The sequence below is a fragment of the Megachile rotundata genome, chromosome 3, assembly GCF_050947335.1.
Source record: "Megachile rotundata isolate GNS110a chromosome 3, iyMegRotu1, whole genome shotgun sequence".
Taxonomy (NCBI): Eukaryota; Metazoa; Arthropoda; class Insecta; order Hymenoptera; family Megachilidae; genus Megachile; species Megachile rotundata.
This window is the reverse complement of record NC_134985.1, coordinates 7,516,548-7,540,960: the sequence shown is the minus strand read 5'-3', so window position 1 is coordinate 7,540,960 and position 24,413 is coordinate 7,516,548. Positions and strand designations below refer to the sequence as shown.

Here is a 24,413-nt window from a genome sequence, read left to right as displayed (position 1 = left end):
TGGTTAGTGTAGCAACCGATAATTAATCGCACTATCCAGTTACTCCAATTAAACGATACGTTCGGTGTATTTCACTTAAGTCTTCCTCGCGGCAGATAGTCGACGAGTTAATTTTTCGTTATTTATGGTAGTTGGTAATTCCCATAAGTAATACCAATTACAAGGGCGCGGTATGTCTCCCCTTGACGTAGGGTTGAGAGTCTTCGACGTGATGGGATTGCATTTTGTACGAATGTGTGCAGGGATTCACGAATGCACGTACACGGACATTGAATATAGGTTGTAACGGCCAATGACTTTAACTTACGGTCGCTCCTTCGAAGTTTGCATGCAAAGTTGACGAACCTTCGCGTGCCTGAACCGTCGAATTCTCGGCCCTGCTAACGAGAGTCGATTTTGCGTAGGAAAAATCGATATCGCTGCTCCTTGTACAGTCTGTTCAAAATAAACGTAGACTATTTAATATTATTTTTTCAATCGATGTAAAAATTGTAGGAAACTTTTTTATAACCCTAACGCTAGATTTATAGAATCTGTTCAAATGAATCTTAGACTTCTATTTACATAAATATTACTTATCTTATTTATAAATTATGGAAGTTGTCAAACTTTGAGCAAAATGTATTTTGTCTCACGAAATTCTCAAAATTTCAAATAAATTGAAAGCCAACTAATGCAAGTCGTTAGACAATAAAAATCTCCATTATTTCTCTATATCTCCAATATTTAAAATCCCAAAATAAATTTTGATATCCAGTATATTGATGAATCTCCCCTTCAGAAAAATGCAGCCAAAATCCACCGTAAAAATGTTGACTTACAGCGACATTTTGATGTTCGTCGCCAACAGAATTTAAAATCATTTGGCTCGTCTAGATTAAACTTTTCGTCTGAAAAAATTACGTCTCTCCATTCTCCTCCGCGAGTAATGTGACGTATTGCGAACGTGTGTCTTGCTTTTTTATGGTGAAGCGTCAAAGGTAGTATCGGAACATTTTTGGTCCACACAAAACGTTTACTACTTCGTAAAATTTATTGCAGACGCCTTTTCGTAACAGGGAGATTTAAATCTGCTTGTTTATGACTGGCTGTTATATATTTTGTATCTTGCTGCTCGAAAAATTAACGATGTATCTCTTACGTGTCAATTTCTTATTTCCATCCTTAGGACAACCTTTTCAGTATAAATCATCTAATCGAATAAAATTATTAATAATGTATAGTTTTCGTATTTTTTGATTGTTAGAGACACCTGTATCATTATGAATCGTTCCTTTTATCTTTTTGTTCTTATTTAATAATTAGTCTTTTCGAGGAAACTCTTATATCAGAATGAACAAAATTAACGACAATTCGTAATTAATTTTGAAATAACAGGGAAATTTTTAAGCAATTTGGTGCATTGGTACTAGGATAGGAATGAAGAAAGAACCGTGTTAACTTTGAGAATTTATTAGAAACTGAAGTAGAACTTTCTTGCAAGCTCAGAATAGAAGTCAGCAATGGTACCTAGATAGATCTACAGATCCCCGCTCATCTTGAGGTTATGCCGTCAATATTATATAATTTGAAGGTTTTCACAGTATTGTAAGTATTACTAAAAGTTACCAAAGTTAAATTACACCGTGATATCACTTGGTTCAAAATAATTTCAATTTGATTGTAAGGTGGACTTCCACCACTTCCATTGCCTAAATATTAGGGAATTGAATTATTTTCACTATATATAGATTGCTTACAGATAAAAATATCATTTTAGTTTTATCCATTGTTATCATTATTTATTTTTCAAAAATGAACTTTCTCTATTTTCAAAATATATATCGGTGTTCATATACCAATATTAGAAAATTAATTTGAGATCTGAAATTCTAATATTTGAGCATTTGAAAATTTGAAATTTGAATATTTATTTAATTAAAGATTTGAAATTCTACTAAATTGAATACTCAAAGATTTGAAATTTGAGTATTTGTTTATTTAAAATTTGAATACTTAGGTGTTCGTTTATTTAGGTTCACGAACATTCTTATTATTTATACTATATGTATAATTAATATTTTAATTGATAAATGAAACTAATTGGAAGAAAATTGATTTATCCCTTCTGCTTGAAAACTTGGAACAATTGAAAAATGACAAATAATGATAATTAATTGATATATGTATATGTTACTTCTGAATAACATTGATAATTCATAATAAATGTTATTACTTATTTCTTATCATCGACTAAAGTAATCACTTTATACATTAGAACTACATAAATAATGTCCCGAAGAATGTTAACAAATAATAAACTTCAGCAATACTAATTGTAAATTTAATAACATTCGTCGATCGTTAAATTAACAAAAGATTGATTCATCATTTTTCGTGTTAGAAACAAATTTTTATACAAATATTCGAAAAATCTTCATTTTCGGTTATTTTGAAAATGAAAGTACAATTAAAAATATTTTGTTATTTTGTTATACAAATTTGTTCTTCGGTTGTTTCAAATATCATACAACATAGGTATCCTTTGATAAGTATGCAAGCTTCACAATTATAAAATTCGCAAACTTTCGTATGTGCAAATTTAAAAACTAAAAAATTACCAAATCTGGTTGCCAAATTTTAGTTTTGTCTCTAAATCTGAGTTCCCAAGTTCCTAGACTTCCAAATCTCTAGATTCTCATATACTTAAATCCCCAAATTTCTAGACCTCATCCCTAGATCCCTACATACCTACATACCCACATTTTCGGATATCTATATCTTCCCTAAATCTCTAGATCTCCTAATCCCTACACTCCAGTTTCTAAATTTTCAAATTCTCAAAATTTCAAGTCCAACTTTAATATCCTCAAATTAACTAACTTTCAAATTTTCAGTTCTCAAAACTCTAAATTCTTTCACTTTCAAACTCCCAAATCTCCGCGTTATCAAATTTTCAAAAATCCAATTTTCAGTTCACTTGGAATTTTCGTTCTAATTTTCCGAAACTATAAATCAGACAATTCGTGTCTGCTGCATCTCCACATGCAGAGATCTTACTGTACACCCGTTCCTCAGCTTACATGCATTTTTTCACATCAGCCTCCTTTACACGCGATAAACTATAATACCTCACTATTTGCACGGCAATTTGTTCTCAAATTATATGACAAGTAATCCTTAAAAGTTTCTACAAGTGTATTATTCAATGATGAAACGTCAGTGACAAGAATAAAAGTATATTACGTTGCTCTAGACATTACATGTGTACTTTCACAGAAAAGCATCATTACGTCATTATTGTTAATCTATTTCAGACAAATATTTCTCAAACTTATATACTGTTATATAAGGAACCTTATATAACATCCTTATTGTAAAAAATGTATATATATATATAAGTAGAATAACACGAGTGAACAAGTATGTACTTTTAAAATTTATTCGATATGATACTATTCTTCTTCATTTTCTGTTAAGCACATTTCCCACACATGAATGAGCTGAACGCATTTTTCTCAATTGCTACCACTATAATATACTTACAAATTGGAATAGTTAAAATACAACTTATAATAGTATTTACAAAGACAAACTTAATTTGTAATATTTATTTAAAGAGCATGTTCAGTATGGAACATTACTCACGTACCTCACACAACGTATTCCGTATTGCGTACATAAGGCGAAGTGGAGTAAGTTCGTAAACGGGGCAAGTGCGTACACAGGCCATTTTTATTACAATATGAGCAAAATTTCTCCATTTAGTATGTTTTTTTCCTTGTTTTGTTTCACTGTATCCCCTTTTATATTTCAGCTAGGAGTACTTGTTTGCAGTATAGAATACTTGCATAATTCAGTAAAAAGCATTTTATAGCAGATTTGTTAATAATTCTGCTCTTGTCCCATTGCACATGAAATAAAGTTTCAAAGTATTTAACTTCAAGTTACGCTCTTACCCCATTTTCGGGGAAAGTGCAGAGTAGCTGACATTTTAAACAATTTCCTATCAAAATCAAAATGTAGAAGGAAAATTAAGGTTCTAGTTAATATTAATTAAATAGTAGTAATTGTGCAAAGCGTTCGATATCGACAGCGTTAAGTATTTACAAAGCAGACTGAAAATACTTACGTTTAAATACCAACTTTACAAAAACCAGTCTTCACTTACCCTTCACTTAACCAGTCTTCACTTTTCACCTTACTGTCTTCAGTTTGTAGTATTTTTCGTACCGATAAACTTTATTCCCGTTTGCATAAAACGAATCCATGTGGAACCCCGCGTAAACCGAGGGACCGAAGTGCCGATAAGTACGGTCCTGAGTTTTTCGTACATGCGTAGAAGCGAGCGTATTACCGGACGTTTATTTTCGCGGAAGATACTGGCGGGCCCTGTTGGGCTCAGTGAGGCTAAAATACGATGCGTTACGCACGATAATGCCTTTTAAAAGAGCAACGAGATTTTTCGTTCTTTTCGTCGTGGACCACACCCTCGACCGACATATACCGGGTGTCCCCATGAGCATAACAACGTAATTGCAACGTGGTGGACGATTATCAGCATCGCATTAATAACGAGTAAAACGGGACCATTATTAATCGCGCACTCTCGGTGCAGTCGGGGAAAAATACGATTGGCCATTGCTCCCGATCATACATCTCGCTATAAGATCGGTCTTGTTTTATTCCCCCAGTTTTTTCTCTCGCTTATCTTTTTTCCGCTTCTTGAGGTTGTAATCAGTTCTCACCATTATATCGAGTATTCGTACACGACTATAGAATTTAACAATCCGTCGTAAAACAGCGTCACGCACGATTCTATGATACGCCGGTAACTCGTCAATTTTTCTAGGGGAAAATTGTTTCGTTTCACGCTAACCGTTCACGGAATTCTTGCTGCGTTAACGAGGGCGAACGAACGATACGAACGGAACGCATGCTCGCGTGCGTATCGTCTTGAGGAATGCCTTTCTAGTGGACGAAGAAACGATTATTTTTAGCTTTGCGTTTTTGCTTCTTTTATCGCGGATGCTTTTATTGCTCATTCTGGTGCATTTCTTTTATGTTAGTGTCAGTATTGATCCGTTTAATAGATAGACCACGGAATCTAATCGAAAGGCGTAAATAAAAGAGGCTGTTAGTGCCATTTCTATAAGTGGCGCTTTTTGTTCGTACAGAGCTTCTTTGGATGAAAGCCAATTTTATTAGACACGGATAAAAATATTACTTCGATTATTCACAGTTTTAACGTTTTTTAACGGGACGTTTTATATACGTTTTTATACGTATATAAGAACTATATAAAAAAGTTTTGCAAAAACTTTTACGAAAACATTTTTATAAACATTTTCATAAGTAGCTTTTATATACATTGTGATACATTCTGACAATAAATAATATTATATTATTAATATTATTAGTAATAAATGAAATGTTCTCCTCTGGGTTTGTTACTGTAGTTCCGGACAGTCATTTTTATTTAGTTTAGAAATTGGGGCAAAAAGTATGCATACATTTTTTTTTAAATATTATATGAAACGCTTTGTTGTAAAAATAATCAAAGTGAATGTTTGTGTGTATTTTGTGTACCAATAACGAAAGTTTTAATAGAACATTCCTACATGGGACTAATAACTAAAATTACAAATTTATTATTTGTTGGCCATCTCAAATTTTATACCATATTATAAAATATAATATATTCAAGGGCTTCATTGTACATTACATATTTGTACAACTGTGGACATTACTGACTGTTGACCTTGTCTATGACCATGAACATTAACCCTTAACGTACACACTTTATCAGAAGAATATACCTGATAGACTAGATGAATTAAGACTCCAGCCATTAAAAATATTTCTTACACAGAAGCTATTCACTATTTTAATTTCAACAAAATTGAACGAAAAAATTTGATTCCATATTCTTCACTTATGGTATTTAGGTAATAAATTAAATTCAGTAAAAATGTTCCTATATTATATTTTCAATTAACTAATTTATATTTTATCACATATAATATACTATGTTATCTTATATTGTAGTGTATTATGTAACAGTATACTACATTATACAATATTAAAAATCTGTATTGTAATATTCTGGAGATCTCAAATTAAATTAATTATAAGTTGCATAGAAATTATGCATCATACTAATTATATTTTTCTCTTTTTACAGGAGACGAGTTATTCAAGTTGGATCAAGGTATAGTATTTCAAAATTATAATATCCAACATTCGGTATTGAAACTTCAAATAATTGCATTTAGTAGCAATCCAGTATGTAAGAATTATAGTACTATATAGTATAATATAGTACCTAAGAATGTTATTGCAAAAATAGCATCATTAACGTAAATGATGGCATGTAAATTGTTAAAAACCAATAGATAATATATACATACAGTAAAATAGTTTTTAAAATAAATCTGTCATATAGCTTTTCCAAACAAAGATAATAAATGTGTCTTCAAGCGATAATTAAGCGACCCAGACTGTTTTAATTACGTTACTAATTATAATCTCGGATAAACTTGTATCAAAAATCGTTAAATTTTTCCTATAAGATGTTTGCATTTTTTGGAAGCAAGAATACTTCAATCAAATGACCAATAAAATTTTTGGAAGGTTTTAGAAATTAACAAGAAAAATGCGTGCTACAAAATATTTAGCATTTTGTTCACTTATAACGTTGATTATTAATATATAACATTTATGCATACTGTTTTTGCAATAAAAAGAAAAAATTAGCAATATTTTGCCGCATATGGCTTTATTTTCAAAAAAATTGAATTTTAACATTTTTTAAGTATCTGTAAAAATGTTTTTTCGCAGTGTAAAAATGATAAAATGAACAAATTGTTTCTTAATTCTACAGTAAAAAAAAATTATGAATCAACTATTACTTTATATTACTTTTCGAGGTTTATCGCTTATATATGTTCTTATCGTCGACTAAATTCGTCACATAAGACATTAGCATCTACATCAATAATGTTATGAAGAATAACTGATAACGAACTTCAGTAGTATCGATGATTAGATTTATTTGCTTAATAACACCCATTAATTCCTAAAGTAATGAAAAGTTGCATTTACAATTTTATGTGCTATAAACAAATTTTTGTTATAAATTTTTCGAAACTGTTCAAACTCATTGTTTTCAAATTGTATTATTTTGCCCTAATTTTTCACGTGAATTCACCCTCATTTCGTTTACGCCATTTCGGAAACACCCTGTACTATGAGCAAATAATTTACTGTATTATGTGTCATGAACAGATAAAAGTAAGTTATACCATTTAGTTCAGTACAATAATTTGAAATAGATATTTTTTTATTATATAACGTAATGTATATCATGTGTAAACCTGGAGAAAGAAACAATAATGATAATTAATAATAGAAAAATAATAATTTCAAAAGAAATCATCAAACTTTTCAAAATGTTTTAGAGTTGTTATCTAACAGCAAAACCTTCGAGTACAACGAGTTAATAACGGTCGGTGCAAATGAAAGAATGAAAAGACTATAAAAATGAGTTTATCAAAGTAAAGTTTTAAACCAGACGTATAAAACAGCATTTACAAGAGATATATTTAATGACATATTCAACATTGGTAATATAACAGCATTTAGAATTATTTTAAGCATACTACAGACACCATATCGATAATGATTTATTTTTGTCCTATCTGACATAACTTCTTATCTAGAAATTCTTTAATGGACAAGCATAGCCTCATTTTTATAACTCGTTTAAAATTAGATGATTCACGCATCTCGCGTGACAGATAAAGTACAGCGTACTTGCTTCGGAGCAAATTATAACTGGTAATTTATCTTGACTCGATAGAGCAGTGTATCGGTAGAAGGCCGTTGACATTTCGATTATTTGTTTCTAAAAATACACACGTGCACGTTGTTCTATTCCGCGTTATGTACACTCGTATCAATATTTTCACCTGCAAATTGCTTTCCTTTCCAAAGTTTCACGAAGCGTCTAATGCAGCGACAGTAAAATCATATTGCGGAAACACTTGTGCCATGCTGGATTAAAATTTATTGCTCGTAGAGCTTAATAATAATTTATACGAGTATCGACAACGGGTCGTTGTCTCAGGCTGTTGCAAGCCGGCTGTTTGTGGCGATGAATTGTAACTGTTCATGCAGCTTATGCATGAAATTTAGATATCTATACACTGCTTGGCATTCACGATACGTTGCCTCTTCTTCATGAAAACCGGTGTGATTTTGTTTGGTCTCTTATCCTTGCCTCTGGCAACCAAGTGATTGTTTCGAGCGGAAGAACACGCCAGCACTCTCGACTATGTATTTCAAAAGCAGTTCCAATTAATCAGATTTATATGAAACTTGATTATTAACACTGTTTCTATCAAGAGATGTCAAAAGACACCTTTCAAATTACTTGAAATTATTCTCTAAGTTGTATCATTTCTACACAATTAATTTTTTGACTTTGTATACGATAGTCAAATTAATTCAGAGATATCATTTTCTTCCAGCTTATCATAGATCTAAAAATGTGCGTGTGGTATACTTATTTCTAGCGTGAGGTTTTGACACCTTTTCGTTTTCAAAAGCAGTTCCAATTAATCAGATTTATATGAAACTTGATTATTAACACTGTTTCTATCAAGAGATGTCAAAAGACACCTTTCAAATTACTTGAAATTATTCTCTAAGTTGTATCATTTCTACACAATTAATTTTTTGACTTTGTATACGATAGTCAAATTAATTCAGAGATATCATTTTCTTCCAGCTTATCATAGATCTATGTGCGTATGGTATACTTATTTTTAACGTGAGGTTTTGACACCTTTTCGTTTGAATACAAATAATTGCCAAAACTGTTGGGACTTCAAATTGTCAGTTCAAACAACACCTTTCAATGAGTATACAATCGTGGTAGAAATAGTGTTTATACCTTCTTCAACAGGTTCACTGCTTCACTGAATTCAAAATTTTATTAAATATTTTTATACTTAAATTGTACCTAATATTTCGTTGGCATTTTGCTATGTAGGGTGGTTCAACCCTATTAGCAGCCGATGTAAATTTCAAATAAAGTCATATGCTTTAAAAAAAAACTATGTGGTACAAGCGTTTTTTTAGAAGTTTAGTGATGCATGTGTATTCAACAATCACATTATTTTTAAATAGAAAATTATTTTAAACAAGTTTCTTTTGGTTATTTAATTGATGCACATTGTTGCATTACTCGTCCTTCTAAATCTTTTACAGGACTTATAGGATTGTAATAAATTTTCCCTTGTAAATAATTTCATTATCTAATGTTAGATAAATAAGTAATGTTCATTACTTACGAGCCTAAATAATGTTCATTTTAAATACACGAGATTTCATTTCTTCATGTGCATTAAGTAGAATAAATTAGAAAGGAAGTTGAAGAAAAAGAACAAGAAAATTTGCCGCACAAAATGTTTATCCCTCTTCTAAAGTACATATCTTTTATTCCATAAGTGGAAATGTATTTTCAAAGTAAAGAGTATTAATAGAAATAATTTGAGTGGAAGGTGAACTGAAAGCACGGAGCAGAGAAAATTTACTGAATCAATATTAACATTTTCTGCTAAAAAAAATAATAAGGTAAAGTGGGGACAAAAGTAACGGCGTGAGGAAAGTAACACGCCTTTTCCCAGCTTTCACGAACGTTTTTAGAGAATTTGTTTTTCATAGTTGCATGTGCATAATATCTATGTTGTTCCGTTTGTGCTGTAACAGGAACATACGATGGTTAAACTGAATCGGTAATTTAGATCGTTGTACTAATTTGCATCTTCTATAGATAAAAATAATATTTCTGAATACGGAACTTCCTTTTCGAAAGAAATTAAATTATCATTTAAAATAATAAGTTTACTCGTTACCTACAAAATAAACAGAGGCATCCAGAAAGCTCGAGAAGGTGGCAAACACTGATCTGGATAGCCAAATGTATGGTACAGGCATTGCAGATTAGCGGTGAACAGAGAATTTGAGGATTAAAATGTTCATAAAACTTCAAACGCGTTTTTCTCGAAACCAGTTTCTTCATACTGGGAGGACGGATTTCTCGGTGACTATTGCATGAATCGAATTAAAATGTTTACAGTAGCTGCACAACAATATTATCCTTGGAAGTACGTAGCCGTTTTTTGATTGAATGTAAACTTTTTTTTTATAAATAATTTAGTGCTCATTTTTCATGCAAAAAGTCGATTCATTCCTTAAAAAACGCATAACTTCCACAAAAATTGATTAATCAAAAAATCCCTACGTACTTCCAAAACCAATTGTATATAGATTATAAATTCTTTTGATTTTTTATCCCACGACTCATGCATAACGAGAAATCCGTCCTTCCGTGGCGGTGTTTTTCCAAAATGTTTTTCCGACGATGGGCTCTGTCGCCACCATTTTGTACGAAAATGACAATAAAAAAATATTTTTTGTAGTTCAATATGTGTTAAATAAACTTTCTGAAAAGAAATTCTTTTCCGTTTGTCGTTCTTCCAAAATAAATTGTCAAAGTTAGGCCTCTTTTTCGGGCTCTAGAGTGGTGTTACCCCTTAATAATATTTCATATTAATAAAATTACGGTACCATTTATTTCTTTATTCGTTATACCAGAAAGAAAAATTTTGTACACTTTTTCTGACTATTGTATACATAAATATAAAATGATCTGCTGGCAGATAATCTGGATAATCTGGAGATAGAAACGTCATATAATTTACTTTTAAATATTAATACTTTTTAATAAAGATCTTTATTGCATCATTAAATCAGTAGTATAAGAGTATTAAATATTACAGGATTAATAACATTTATAAAATATTAAGCATCTCATAACGGAAACGTTATGGCTGCGTGACATGCAAAATAATTCTATTTTTAGCAGTATTTATGTATTTATTACATATTTAAATATTATCATGTGTACTAGAATACGGTAACTGACTGATATGATTTAACACAGTCATAAATTGCATTTGTTTTTACAGTTCAACTTTTATAGCCTTTCTGTTCAGTTTCCTTTTAATAGTTTCCACGAATTCGACATATTTTGCATACTTCTTTATTTTTCTTTCTAATCTAGTATTTTCAGTTTAGGAAGGAAAAAGACGTTTCTTGTATAATTAATTACATTACAATTTGTATTAATATATAAATTTTAATAATACTGAATGTGTAAAAGAAGAAATTAAGTACAGTAGCTTATATTCTGTAATAGTCAGAAAATTTTTAAAATAGTAAAATATCATGGATGGAATTATTAGTACATTTTTATTCAATATAATCTACGATAAATTTGCGTAATATTGACTTTCCTTGTTCGTCTTTATATTGCACCAGCAAATAAGACGTTATTTCTGACGCAACTGATAAAATAATTTGAACGGGGTATGTAATAATTTATCATTATGTATCTGATCTATACAACATTCCTGCGGCAATTAATTCGTTATCATTTTTATTACGACGTTACAATATTTGTAACGAAAATATAAGAATACAGAATATTTAATTTTGGTTACTTAAATTTATTCCACTAACATGTGTATACGAGGTGTGACACAAAAGTAACGAGACTAGGTCTGTAACTTGAAAAAACAATGGAATTAGCAGCAATTATTTTTGTGGCATCATCCCACATACCTCCTCTATCCATGTTGCCAATTTCGATTGAATCGGTCATACCATTTGGAAATATTGCGTTATTTAGTGAACACGTGCAACTGCATTCTGCCGGAAAAATGTCTAACGTAAAAACCGAACAGCGAATAAACATCAAGTTTCTTGTAAAATTTGTTGAAATCTGTTGTAACATGTTATGAGACATGTATTTTTACCTATGACTCACAAAGTAAGCGCCAGTCGATGCAATGGAAGTCTTCAGGAACCCCAAAATCCAAAAAAGAACGCATGTCAAAATCAAAATTCGACAATAATGGAATTGTAATGATTGAGTGGTCTCCCAGTGGTCAGACTGTTAACTAACACTATTACATTGAAATACTAAAAAGACTTCGTGAAAAAATTAGGAAAAAAAGGCCACAGTTGTGAAGCGATGGATGGCTGTTGCTCGGGGCAAAGCACCCGCTCACACGGCACTATCTGTCAAGCAGTTTCTGACCAGCAAAATTATTATTGTGATAGGGAATCCTCCTTATTCGCCTGATTTGGCTTCATGCGACTTTTTTTTATTTCCTAAAGTTAAATTTTGCTTAAAGGGAACCCATTTCACCTCAGTTGAAGAGGTTCAGGCAAAAACGGAGAATCGTCCGAAAGGACTTCCAAAAACCTCGTTCCAGAATTGTTACCAGCAATAGCAGCACCGAATGCATAAGTGTGTGAATGCTGAAGGGGACTACTTTGAAGGTGATAATGTCACGGAGAACTGATTTTGCAGATACAATGATTTATTGGACTAGTCTCGTTACTTTTGTGTCACACCTCGTATAAAATAATTTTGGTTCACCACAAAATTGCAATGGGCATAATTTCAACACCCATTAACCCAACAGCTAAAGTTCCGACAGCTAAAATCGCGACGGTTCAAAATGCCGACATGTGAAAATCCAGACATTACTTTTATATTTTAATAACCTTCTTAATATTTACAGAAGCGAGTTTAATTTGAGAACTAAAGAAATTGTTACGGCGTGACAAATAACATATAAATCACACTACACATAAAAATTTTAGGAAAAGGTTTACGACGTGGCGAAAGAAAGTAATCGCTTTTGAAGACCTTCAATTTAGTATCCGTACCATCTGTGTACCAGCACTAGGATGGTACGTGACAATTTAGTTTTTAGTAAATTCATTTATTGATACATCATTAGTCGAATCTTTGGCTTCAGCGGTGCAGGCCATGTCATAAACCTTGCGGACCCAAAAGTCGAAGGGTAACGTGGGCCTGGAGAGTAACGGTTCCAGGTCCCTCAGGAAGACGTCACAGATTTTGGGAAAAACCTATTTTCTGTGACGTTGTCCTCCCCCATACAGACAACCCTGTTCCCCTTCCAAAAATGTACCACGCCAAGGGCGCAAAGGAAGGGAGAGCAGAGGTTTTAAATACAGTAACATATGCCGAAAAACGGCAGAAATACAAAGTCAAGCAGAAATACAAAATCAATCAGCAAGGCAAAGTCAAACATTAAACACTCAACACTTTAAATCGTTTAAACATAACATTCAAACACACCCTAATTATACAAAAACAGTTAGTTCACTGGCATTGTTAAATAATAAATAAGTGTAATTTGTTGCTAAAAACAGCATCCATTTCTTAAAAACTGCAATATTCACTCGCCGTTAAGTCAGCGGGTGAAGTGGAGCATCCCTGAAAGTTCCTTTCAAAAATAAAATTTTTAATCTTTGCTCTGCCAAAACAGAAATATTTAATTTTTAAAAGGATACAGTATATAATACATCATATTTAACATGAATAACCTAACACAAAAAGTACATAGTTGAAATATCAAAATAATACCAGTTTTAGAATATTTAGAAAGAAACATTGTATGCAACTCTACGAAAGTAATCCATGATAGTGTTATAATCCCTGGTCATCGAATTAGGAACACTACAAATTTTCAGAATTTTGCACGTTTTCCGTAAAATTGAAGTCCTGTTCAAATTGTAAAGAAATTTATTAGCTACTAACATAACTACTACTGTACATAATATTATTAACACATGTTAATATCTTGTATTTCCACCTTTTGCTTTGGTCACAGCATGTTCTGTATACATAGATCATATGCTTTATATCTTCATTATTTTCTCAAATATCTACAATTCTTTTCAACTCAGATAATGTGGTTGGAAAGTTGTAAACTAGTCTTTTGAGTAGGCAGATATTTTCTATGGCATTCAAATTTCACCTGACGCGCTATCGATACTCGAGCCTAACGTAAACGCTCGCACGTCCCTTTTTCGCTCATCACCCACACAATTTATGATCACGATAGTCACAAATTCCTATGTACATATCGTTGTCAACGTATGTAGTAAAAATTTTGCATGTCCTAAAACAGTTTTTCATGCGTGACGTAATGTTTTAGCCATACAAGTGAAATTTTCGTACATGGTTCTAATTCGATGGTCAAGAACTATATTTGGGCGATCGTTAACAGTGATCATTATTCTGTCTTATCAATCTACTGTCAATTATAAAAATAAAAATATAAATAAAAATGAACAAGATTGAAATAGCTTATCTAGTTGTTTATTAAGAATAAAAAAATAATTGCTATCGGGTTTATAGCTGTTAGAACTTTAACTGCCCGGATTATGGTCGTCAGGATTGCGGCTGTTGGGCTTATGGGATTCACCTAAATAATTCTAACCATTTTCTTCTTATATTGATGCAGATCGATAAAGATACCAAATTTTATTATACCAATTACGTTTTTCTCCTGTAATAAAATATTACTTTAACTGAAAAATTTTTATGTCATTACCTTTATTTATTTTATTGTCACTACAATTTGATTAGGTGGATCTAACATAAATTTACAGTATCGACTGAATTATATAATAATTGCAAACATATCGATTAAATATAATCAAACTTTCATAACCAAACCTTGTCGATCTTTTTTTTTATACTAGTTACATAGCCAGGTAGATAGATAGTTATAATAACTATTAATCATTCTTTAAATTGACATGTGAACATCTATCACAAGGGATAAATGTGTTTATTGAGTTAGGTATTTACTGAGCAATCGTCGATCTCTATAGTATTATGAAAGATACTCCAATAAAAATTATATTATCTGTCATCCAATATTTTATGATGACCTTTTGTTATGACAAAAGTATGAAGTTATCTGCGATCAAGAGGATGCATAAAATTGAGTGTTTGATTATCTGATTATGTATGACTATACATGTTATACATGCTTGATACTTCGGGTTGATAAAAAAATACGTTTAAAAGATACAATATCAGTATCGCATATTGACAAATAGCTTCAATTTTTCTCGGTATCAAAATTTATGTCACGGTGAAAATGATTATATTTGCTACAAAGAAATGACTAGTACTGGAAAATAAATTGTACTAAAATAACGGATTAAGAAATTTAAAATAAGAATTTTAAATAGTTTTTATTTTATATTATAGAAATTAGTAAGGTGACTTTTTAGAAATCTATGTTAAAATGTGTTGTTATATAATATACGAAAATTTATTTTATTTACTTAATTTTTATTTAATTTTTTATTTATTTAAATTTACAAACTGCTTAATAGAAATCTTATGCTTAAGCTGCATTTTAACTATCAAAACTATAATTCTACTTCCGGATTGTGGATCTTAACATTGAAATATGTTTAAAATTTAAAAGAGAACTTGACAAACAACCTTTTATTGTATAGAAAAATAAAGATCTCGTAGAAGTAAATAAAAATCTTGTATAATAAATCAAACTCTCATCTAATAAATTAAAATCTCATATAAAAAATTAAAATTTCATATAATAAATCAAAATCCCATGAAAATAAATCAAGACCACATAAAAATAAATCAAAATAACAAACTGTATGATAAAATTAAAAATAGAAAACTATCTTCTTAATGTTTTGAATTTATTTTCCGTATTAATTTTCATTTCATATTACACGGTGTTTTACCACCAATAATTAGCTATACTATAAAAAATTCTGCCTCGTGCAATATTTTCGAGAAGGCAATTTTTGTTTCGTCATCCTGCGTCTTATTCATACTAATCATCGAGTACTATCAATTTATCAGGTAAGCTTAACTGATAACGCAGCGCGGTTTGGTATTCAAGTGGCACTTAATATTTTGACAAGGAGAACACTCCAAGTGACCCACTCAGATTTTAATAATCTTTTGCATGCTTATAGATCATGTTATTGCGTCTCTCATTATACAAGGTGTCCCAAAATTCGTTCCACCACTACTCGAGTGATAATTCGACATGTAAGAATAAGTGGATAATAAATAATAACATTTTTTCATACTTGCCTTCGTTTTGAAGAAATTAATGATGAAATATGGGAGGTTATTATATTTAAAATAACACAAAAACACAATAACTTTTAAAAGACTAAATGAATTTATTATTTAAGAAGAACGACTTGGGAGGACCTCTTTAAAATTTGTTAATTACACTTGAATTATGAATATGGAAAATGCAATTCTAAATAACCCACTATATTTTATACGTATGAAAAATTATAATGAAACAATAGCGAAGAAATATGTAGATTTTATTTTATTAACATACGAAGGTCCGATCAAAATCGAGCGGTATCTTACAAGTAATAGATAAATGCACGAACTTGATTACCTACTTCGTAATACATTTATTTTTGCTAATTTCATTGAAATGAAAATTCAACAATTAAATTTGGACATTCTTGAAAATACTGGGTGTCCCAAACAATGTACTCACACTTTGAGTCATTACACATATATTTAACTTTTCTAGTGTTGACTGAACGAATTCTTTTTAAACCATTGCTTTACAATTTATTTGTCAGATGGGTCAGTCAAAACTGTTCATAGCTATAATATTAAAGCAAACAAAGAAAATTAAAATGTGAGTATTTTATATTTAGCTATCCTTGGCTATGCGAATTAATAGTTAAACCTAAATTTCAAGTTGAAGCGTATTAAAAAGGTGAGTAAAGGTGAGTGAATATCAGCATCACGAGTGAGATTCGTCAAAACAAGATAGAAATAAATTTTTATTTGAAAATTGGAAAATTTTTAAGTGTAAAAATTTACATTATTGTAATTTAAAGTTTAGGAATTTGTAAATATAAAAATTTTCAAATTTGGGAATTTGTAAACGTTGAAATTTGACAATTTGGAAAATTGTAAATAGTAAAATTGTTAAATTTAGGAATTTGTAAATACTACAATTTTTTAATTTGGGACGTCTAGGGTAGATTGTTAAAATTTTCAAATCAAGAAATTTGTAAACGTTGAAATTTGACAATTTGTAAATTTTAAAAAATTCGTATTAGGAACTATTGCAGCTTGAAAATTTGGGAACTTAGCAATACTGAAATTTGAAAATTTTTTAAATTAAAGATTTCCTAGTTTAGAAATTTCTAATTGTTTAACTTTCAGTTTATGAAATTGAGTGCTTATCAAGACCCATTTACTAATGGGTCCATGTTCAGTCACATCTACGCGTAGATTTCGATCATCTCATATAAAAATGAAACAAGTAACATATATTAAACATAAAATGACGGAAAAGCTGCACAATTGCACAATAATAACATAACACAAATACATATTTTCGGCTATTTTTCTCACCATTCTCTCCCTACTCCAAACCATAACAATTTTAATATCAGTTTATACAACAAGACTACATCTGCACAATAATACGCATTTTAAAGCGTAAAATAATTGAAATTATAAACCTTCTTGTTATAAGGAGTACTTTTTTGCCACGTGTTAGGAATTAAAACAGATACGAGTCTGTGTCAACAGTAACAAAAATCAGTAAATATTTAATGTATACATAATTTTAGGCATACACGGTCAATAGTTTAAAAGATATTTAACCTTAACATTCTGATAGTATTTATCTGCTTTAACGACGATTTTGTGTGTTATACGTAATGAATATAAACTATAAACATGCTGCAATATATCACGTACTTATGTAAATAATTGCATACTGAAATAACATGTTTAATCTTACAATGTTCTCATGTACAAAAATTATATCAGTGCACATGTCAGATCTGACAAACCCATTGCCTCCTTCTCATCAGCTTAATTATTACATCGGTCTTAATTTGAAAAATAATCGTCAGGATTTAAAGATACTTTATCGTAATTTCGGAATATTTGAGTAAAAATGGAAGAGTGCAGATATAAAGTGTTTAGACCTTAAACTTTGATGATATAGGTCTTTCGGACTGTCATTTGGTGATAGAGCATTTTCGAAATGATGGTGCAATCGAAAAAAATGGGTGAACATGGAAAAATAAATAAAAAATATACAGGGTGTTACCTGTAACGCTACTCACGATTTTTCTCCCACTTGCAGCCACCTTACGAAAAAAAGTTTAGAATAAAATTTGCAGGGTATGAAGTGCACAATAGATATTAGTAAAGCAAATTTTGAAAACAGTTTGTTCTCTTGGCAAAGTCAAGGTCACCTTGGGTTTCTTAAATAGGAACATACATTTTTTTTTATTCATAGCTTTAGAGGACATCGAGACGAATTCGAAACATATATTACATTATATTTTTATTAACATATTATTCGATTACACCGGTTAAATGACCGCTCCACAAGTTTCTTATTATTAAATACACATTTTGTTAAAGTACATGCCTTGAAATCAGCATTGATTTTCATCAAGATAAAGAATAAATGTGTACTAATTTATGTTTCGTCATTTGTTTATTTATTTTTTAACTTCATTTTCAATTTCAAATTAAGTACACATTATATGCCGGTAGGTTTAGTGTTAAATTTGTAATTATTTTGCAAAAGATCAGTTATGGGCCTCGTAAATACACGCGCAACTAACGGATGATTAACTGCAGGGCTATAAGCGATTGCGGCATTGGTGACAGAAGTTATAAGCACGAATATAAATAGGGAGTCGTAATGGAAGATACGCAGATTATTTCGATGTCTAAGGCTAGTCTGTACACGATATTTACGCGGACGATCTTTGTGTATGGTTGACATGAATTATCTTTATTGCGCTTCTCGTTCTCCTTGTTCGTCGGGCACCCACGACACGCGTTGCACGAACGATCATCACAGAGCCACGCACGGCGTAGTAAAATTTTTTCGACTTCGATGTTCAGAAATTTTTGAATTTAGAAATATGGGTTCTCTAGAAAATTGAGGGGAGACGAATTTGTAAAATTAGGAATTTGGATATTTGATATTTTGAAAGTTTGGAAATCTGTATATTTGATGGTTTGAATATTCAGTAATTTGTATATTTGGTGATTTGGATATTAAACACTTTTGAATTACAATATTTAGTCATTTGTAAATTTTAGAATTGGAGTACTCGACAGATTGAAAATCTGGACATTTGAATATTTCAACATTTGCAAATTTGGAATATTCGAAATTTGGAATTTTGGGAATTTGGAAATTTGGAGTTTTGAAAATTTGGAAATTTGAAAATTTGAAAATTTGGAGTTTGAAAAATTTGGAATTTGGGAAGTTTGGAAATTTGGAAATTTGGAGCTTTGAAAATTTGGAAATTTGTGATGTTAGAATTTTGGGATTTTGGAAATTCAGAAATTCAGAAATTCAGAAATTCAGAAATTCAGAAATTCAGAAATTCAGAAATTCAGGAATTCAGAAATTCAGAAATTCAGGAATTCAGGAATTCAGAAATTCAGAAATTCAGAAATTCAGAAATTCAGAAATTCAGAAATTTTGTAATTTTAAAAATCTGAAATTTTAGAATGAATGTGGTAAAACCTTTTCCAAATTTATAAATGTAGAATGGCACACAGAGTCACGTCTGGTATGAAATATCCCACACGTTCCATACATCTGACCCTGAGTATCTCGAGGTCTTACTGCAGTGATATCTTTTTATTCTCCCAGCTATAGGTAACTTTCTTTTTTCATGTATCTGGTTCACGATTTTGATTCCATGAATTTCGTATTCTCTTTGGAGTTCGAAGTCGCAAAATGTTTATTCTTTTATTAATTTACATGCTTGATATTACCGAAAATTTTGAGGCAACGTTGATTGAATATTTCATGGATTTTAGAAAGTTTTAATATAATTCTTAATGTTCTGCTTTGAAAATATGCGGAACTTTTGTATAAAATTCAACTATAACTTATAGTTGAAATATGTCCTTTGCATGATATTTGTAATTCTGTTGAATTTTGAGTTTAATAGTAATTACTTCTCCTTCTGTGCCATGATAATAGTAGCAATTAATGAGTTTAATTTGTCCCATGATAATAGTAACAAAAGAAAACAAATATGGAACGCAACATTTATTCCAAAGAATCAGATTAAAGTAAATAGTAAATTAAAAATGTTACTTCACTGCTTCCAGCATAACTCTTTCATCTTAATTTTATAATGGATTCATATTCAACTGAAATAAAACAATGGATTTCGTTCAGTGAATAAAATAAGAATTATAGTTATGATTTGTGATAATTAGGTTGACTCAAAAATTAAAAGATGTTCGGAACAAACGACAGATGTTATAAATGCAATTTTGTATTATAACACACCTTACAACTGCATTCGTCAATAATTTGAATTTAAATTTTCATCTGCCACTATTTCTATGGAACGAAGGAATATATTAACACAAATGAAATGCAAAGTATGCACCAAGGTGTTTATAACCCAACTCTCAAAATATTGCTCTAATATATTCATTACGGGAAGGATTCATAATTATGGTGTGCAAATAGTGTATCGCGGCGATCTCTTCTGATCACTCGGAAAAGCGAAGTCAAGTGGAATATAAATTCGACTGAAGATACAATACTCTGCGTTTATTAACCCAGAGTTTTTATTCATTTTTATTACCAGCAACTCGAAGCATTTTCAATAGAAAAATCACATTCACATGTAAGTAAATGATATGTGGATTAAAAGAAAAGTCATTGACTCCAGATCCATTTGTCCTTATATTTTGAATTGAAAATTGTTTGTATTGTCTCCATAGCGGACTTCTCGAGTTTAAAGACAAATTTTAAATGGCTTCGCTCTTGAGCCCTCGAGTTTGAAGACAAATTGTAAATCGCTCTGCTTCGAAGCCCTCGAGTTTGAAGACAAATTGTAAATCGCTCTGCTCTGGAGTCCTCGAATTTGAAGACAAATTTTAAATGGCTCTGCTTCTGAGCCCTAGAGCGCAAAGGATTAATGTGACAGATCCAACTGTTCTTGACAAACGTAAAGACGAAGTAATCTCGAAAAAACGTAAAGACCAAGTGTTCTACTTCCTGAAGCTCTTTCTCATTTTATATTGCACATCCCCTTGCTACTTCTCCTAGCAACCACGCCAATTTCTCGAGGAAAATACATAATAAGAAAATAAGAGACAATAAAGTGACGCGCCTTTCGCCGATCCTTACTGTATCACTACAAACTCAATTATAAGTAGAGAGAACGGTGCAGATTGTAAGACGCGATGACCATACAATATGTTAAGACTCAGTCACTCAGCAAATGTTAAAAAACGAAGTGAATTGTGCAAATGATAAACGAAATCAACGATACAAACGGTAAAAACGAAGTGTCTCCTGCGCAAATGATAGAAACAAAATGCGGGCCTCTGGACCCTCGCTCATTTTATATTGTTCATTTCCCTACGACGTCTCCTGGCAACTACACCGATTTCTCGAGAAATCTGCCACGTGCCCTTTGTCGATCTTTGTCGAACCCCCGCGCCGCCATGCCGCGCGCCGACACCGACGTCTCGCTGGCACTTGTCGGTATCACTTATTAATTTGTGTTTTACTTGGAATCTCAGACCATGCACCACGTGTACATTTCTTAGAAAATTAATTATTTATCGTTTTCGAGTGCTACCGATCCCGCAGTCAAACAGCCGGAGCGCGGGGCGAGCCAGTTCTTACCTCTCCCGAGCGGTGTGGCCCTCGGTGGTATGGTAAGCACCACCACTTCCGGACGGATTCTATACCCCCAGTGCTATGTTGATGTTTTTCATGCCAAAACAGTCATGGTGCTCTACGAATACGGCCACAGGTTTCCCGTGCACGTACAGCTTCGAGACATGGGACTCACCATGCCCGCTGCTCGTGACCAGTTGCCCTCGAAAACCCCAATAGTTTCGCACGATCATCTGTGTACTTTTTTGACTATTTTTCCATGCTCTGATCTTCCCTCGCTAATCTAATTCTATCCGTAACATATATAAACTCTAAATTTCTAACACACGTGCAAATATTTTGTTGAAAATTAATTATTTACCGCTTTCGAGCACTAGTGATTCCGCAGACAGCTTTCCGAATGCAGGGCGAGCTAACTCGCCCCCGCCACGCCCAGTTTTCACCTCTTCCGGGTGATTTTATACTCCCGGTGCTGTAATGACGTTTTTCATGCCGAAAACCTTGGTGTTCGACGAATACCAAGTACCGCTCCTGCTGCCCTGGAAACCCCTATAATGGCAAACCGATTAACTGTGTGCTTTTTAGTTAATGCTTCGAGTAATCCTCGTAAAGCATTTCTATCCGTAACAGATAGTATATAGTACAATACATCCAATTTTAGTGGTGCAATTGCTCTCGTTTCTTTGTGTATTGATGCTAACTCAATATCATTAACACTAGAACAACTAGCGATTAATACGTGCTGCTAAATTGAAAATGAAGTGAAAAAAATGAATAAGCAAATACTGACGTATCAACCTTCATGTACAACCATTAACTTGAACAAAATATGTCAGACCTTTCGACAAAAGAAGAATAACATTTTGTAATATACAGTCCTTGAGAAAAAATTTTGTAATATACAGTCCCTGGTTATTGAATTAGGACTATGTACGAAAATTTCACTTTCGTGGCTATTAAAATATGTCATATACGGAAAATTGTCTTAGGTCATGTAAAATTATTACTAAATACGTTGATAACGATATATCTGTAGCAATTTTTTACCATCGTGATAATAAATTGCTTTTTCTTTGATACTGTAGCGGAGAAAATTATGAAATATTAAATTTTTAAGATAAATTCGTGTTATAAACAATGTCAATTTAACTAATTGATCGAATAAGTATCCAGTTATTTATAATTGTGATATTTTTATTACAACTTTGTAACAAGATATTTTATCTCTGTAACCTTTTGTTACAAAGTTACACTTTTGTTACAAATTTATATTTATATAAAAAATTAAGTTATATTTATACAACTTTTATAATTTATGTATTATTTATACGACTTTTTTCTTATTTTTAAACATAAAGAACGCCGATGTTGTTTAGCGGCATAAAAATAAAACGCTGTTTATAAAAGGATTATAAATTACATTGTGCTATATATTATTATGTGCTGCATTACTATTAATATATCTATATTTTATATAAAGTAAAGGTACCAATAGTTGATCAGTTTTTAAAAGACATAAAATATAACATTTTTGTAAGCTGTGTACTATGGAAGTAATCTTCAGATGCCACGAGATCTGTCAGTAAAATTTTAAAACACATGTGAAATGAAGTATGCTTACTAATCTAATTCATTTACATTCATTAATTCATTTAAATTCATTAATGTCCCTAACATGCCGTTATATTTTTATTTTCAAAATTACTTTTTGTTAAGAATATCTGTATGGTTCAGCTAAAAAGGTACATACGTTATGAACATTTCAGATATTTCAGAAAAGAAATATATTTCTTGTAGTATAAGTGGTCAGCCACTAGCAAACAGATGGTCAATTACTATTTCTTTAATTTTTATGAGTTCTGAAGCATTTACCGAATTTTTAAATACACTTTTCAAATATGTCTTAACTTTGTTTAACAAATGGTCTTGTTACATAATCTGGGAAGTTTAAAAAATGTCTCCAGGCATCTTTAAAATTTAACGACAGAACAAGCACCATTGTTCATGTGGAAAATTTCTCCTCACTGATCAACTACTGGCACCATTACATTACTGTACTACTAATAATACAATATAAATATATAGTACATTTTATATTACTATTAATATATTACTTATTTTATTACTTATTAAAGTGTCACAGGGTATATTTCGTCAATGAAACCAAGCGTTACATTTTTCTGATTTACCGTTGATTTAATCATTGCCCAGTTTCCGAGATATTTGGCACCCGTTCGCACATCCTAAGAATAGTTGCTCTTTCTTGAAGTTTTATCTGGGTCAATGTGTCTATTTGTTTCCTACAATCTTCCCATGCTATTGCAAGGCAACACTTTATATACATAAGTTATTATCGATAAAGACCGATAAAACTGTTTTTATTCGCGGAAACGGAGTAATTGTTAAACGCCGTTCAACAACTCAATTAGAGGTGAATTCGTTTATTACCCTGCAAGTTTTCTACCTTTGTTTCTTTCCCCATGATTATAAATGTTTCATTATGTCAGTTGACGCGGTAAATAGATTCAATCAACGCAGAGCGAGGGGAATAAAGCAGAAAATCAAGCTTAACGAATATTAATGACTGCGTACGTTCAATAAAATTGAAGTACCAACGAAGAAAATTTTGAACGCCATATGTTTCCGCTGAATATAATCGGTTAATAAAATTCGTAGTCATTGAAAGAAGAGGGAGGAAATGTACTAATTAGCAGTGTAGGTGTTGCCATTAAATTAAAATTAGACGTAATTTGTACGTCTCTGATGTTATCTTTATTGCGAACTGTATTTAGGTCGATTCTTATC

The 24,413-nt window shown here is 31.3% G+C and overlaps 1 protein-coding gene across 4 annotated transcripts in view; it reads left to right on the top strand.

Annotated features, from left to right (window-relative positions):
- Gbs-76A (Glycogen binding subunit 76A) overlaps nucleotides 1–24,413 on the top strand; it is a 226,150-nt gene that overhangs the window by 70,759 nt on the left and 130,978 nt on the right. For 3 of the 4 annotated variants that reach the window (XM_076530052.1, XM_076530048.1, XM_076530047.1), the window contains exon 2: nucleotides 6,164–6,190. The exons of the other annotated variant lie outside the window; for it this stretch is intronic. Coding sequence is in view for 2 of the 3 variants with exons in the window: in XM_076530048.1 (XP_076386163.1) it covers nucleotides 6,164–6,190 (27 nt within the window). In the remaining variant the exon portion in view is untranslated. The remainder of the gene's footprint in view (nucleotides 1–6,163; nucleotides 6,191–24,413) is intronic. 4 annotated transcript variants of the gene reach the window in all.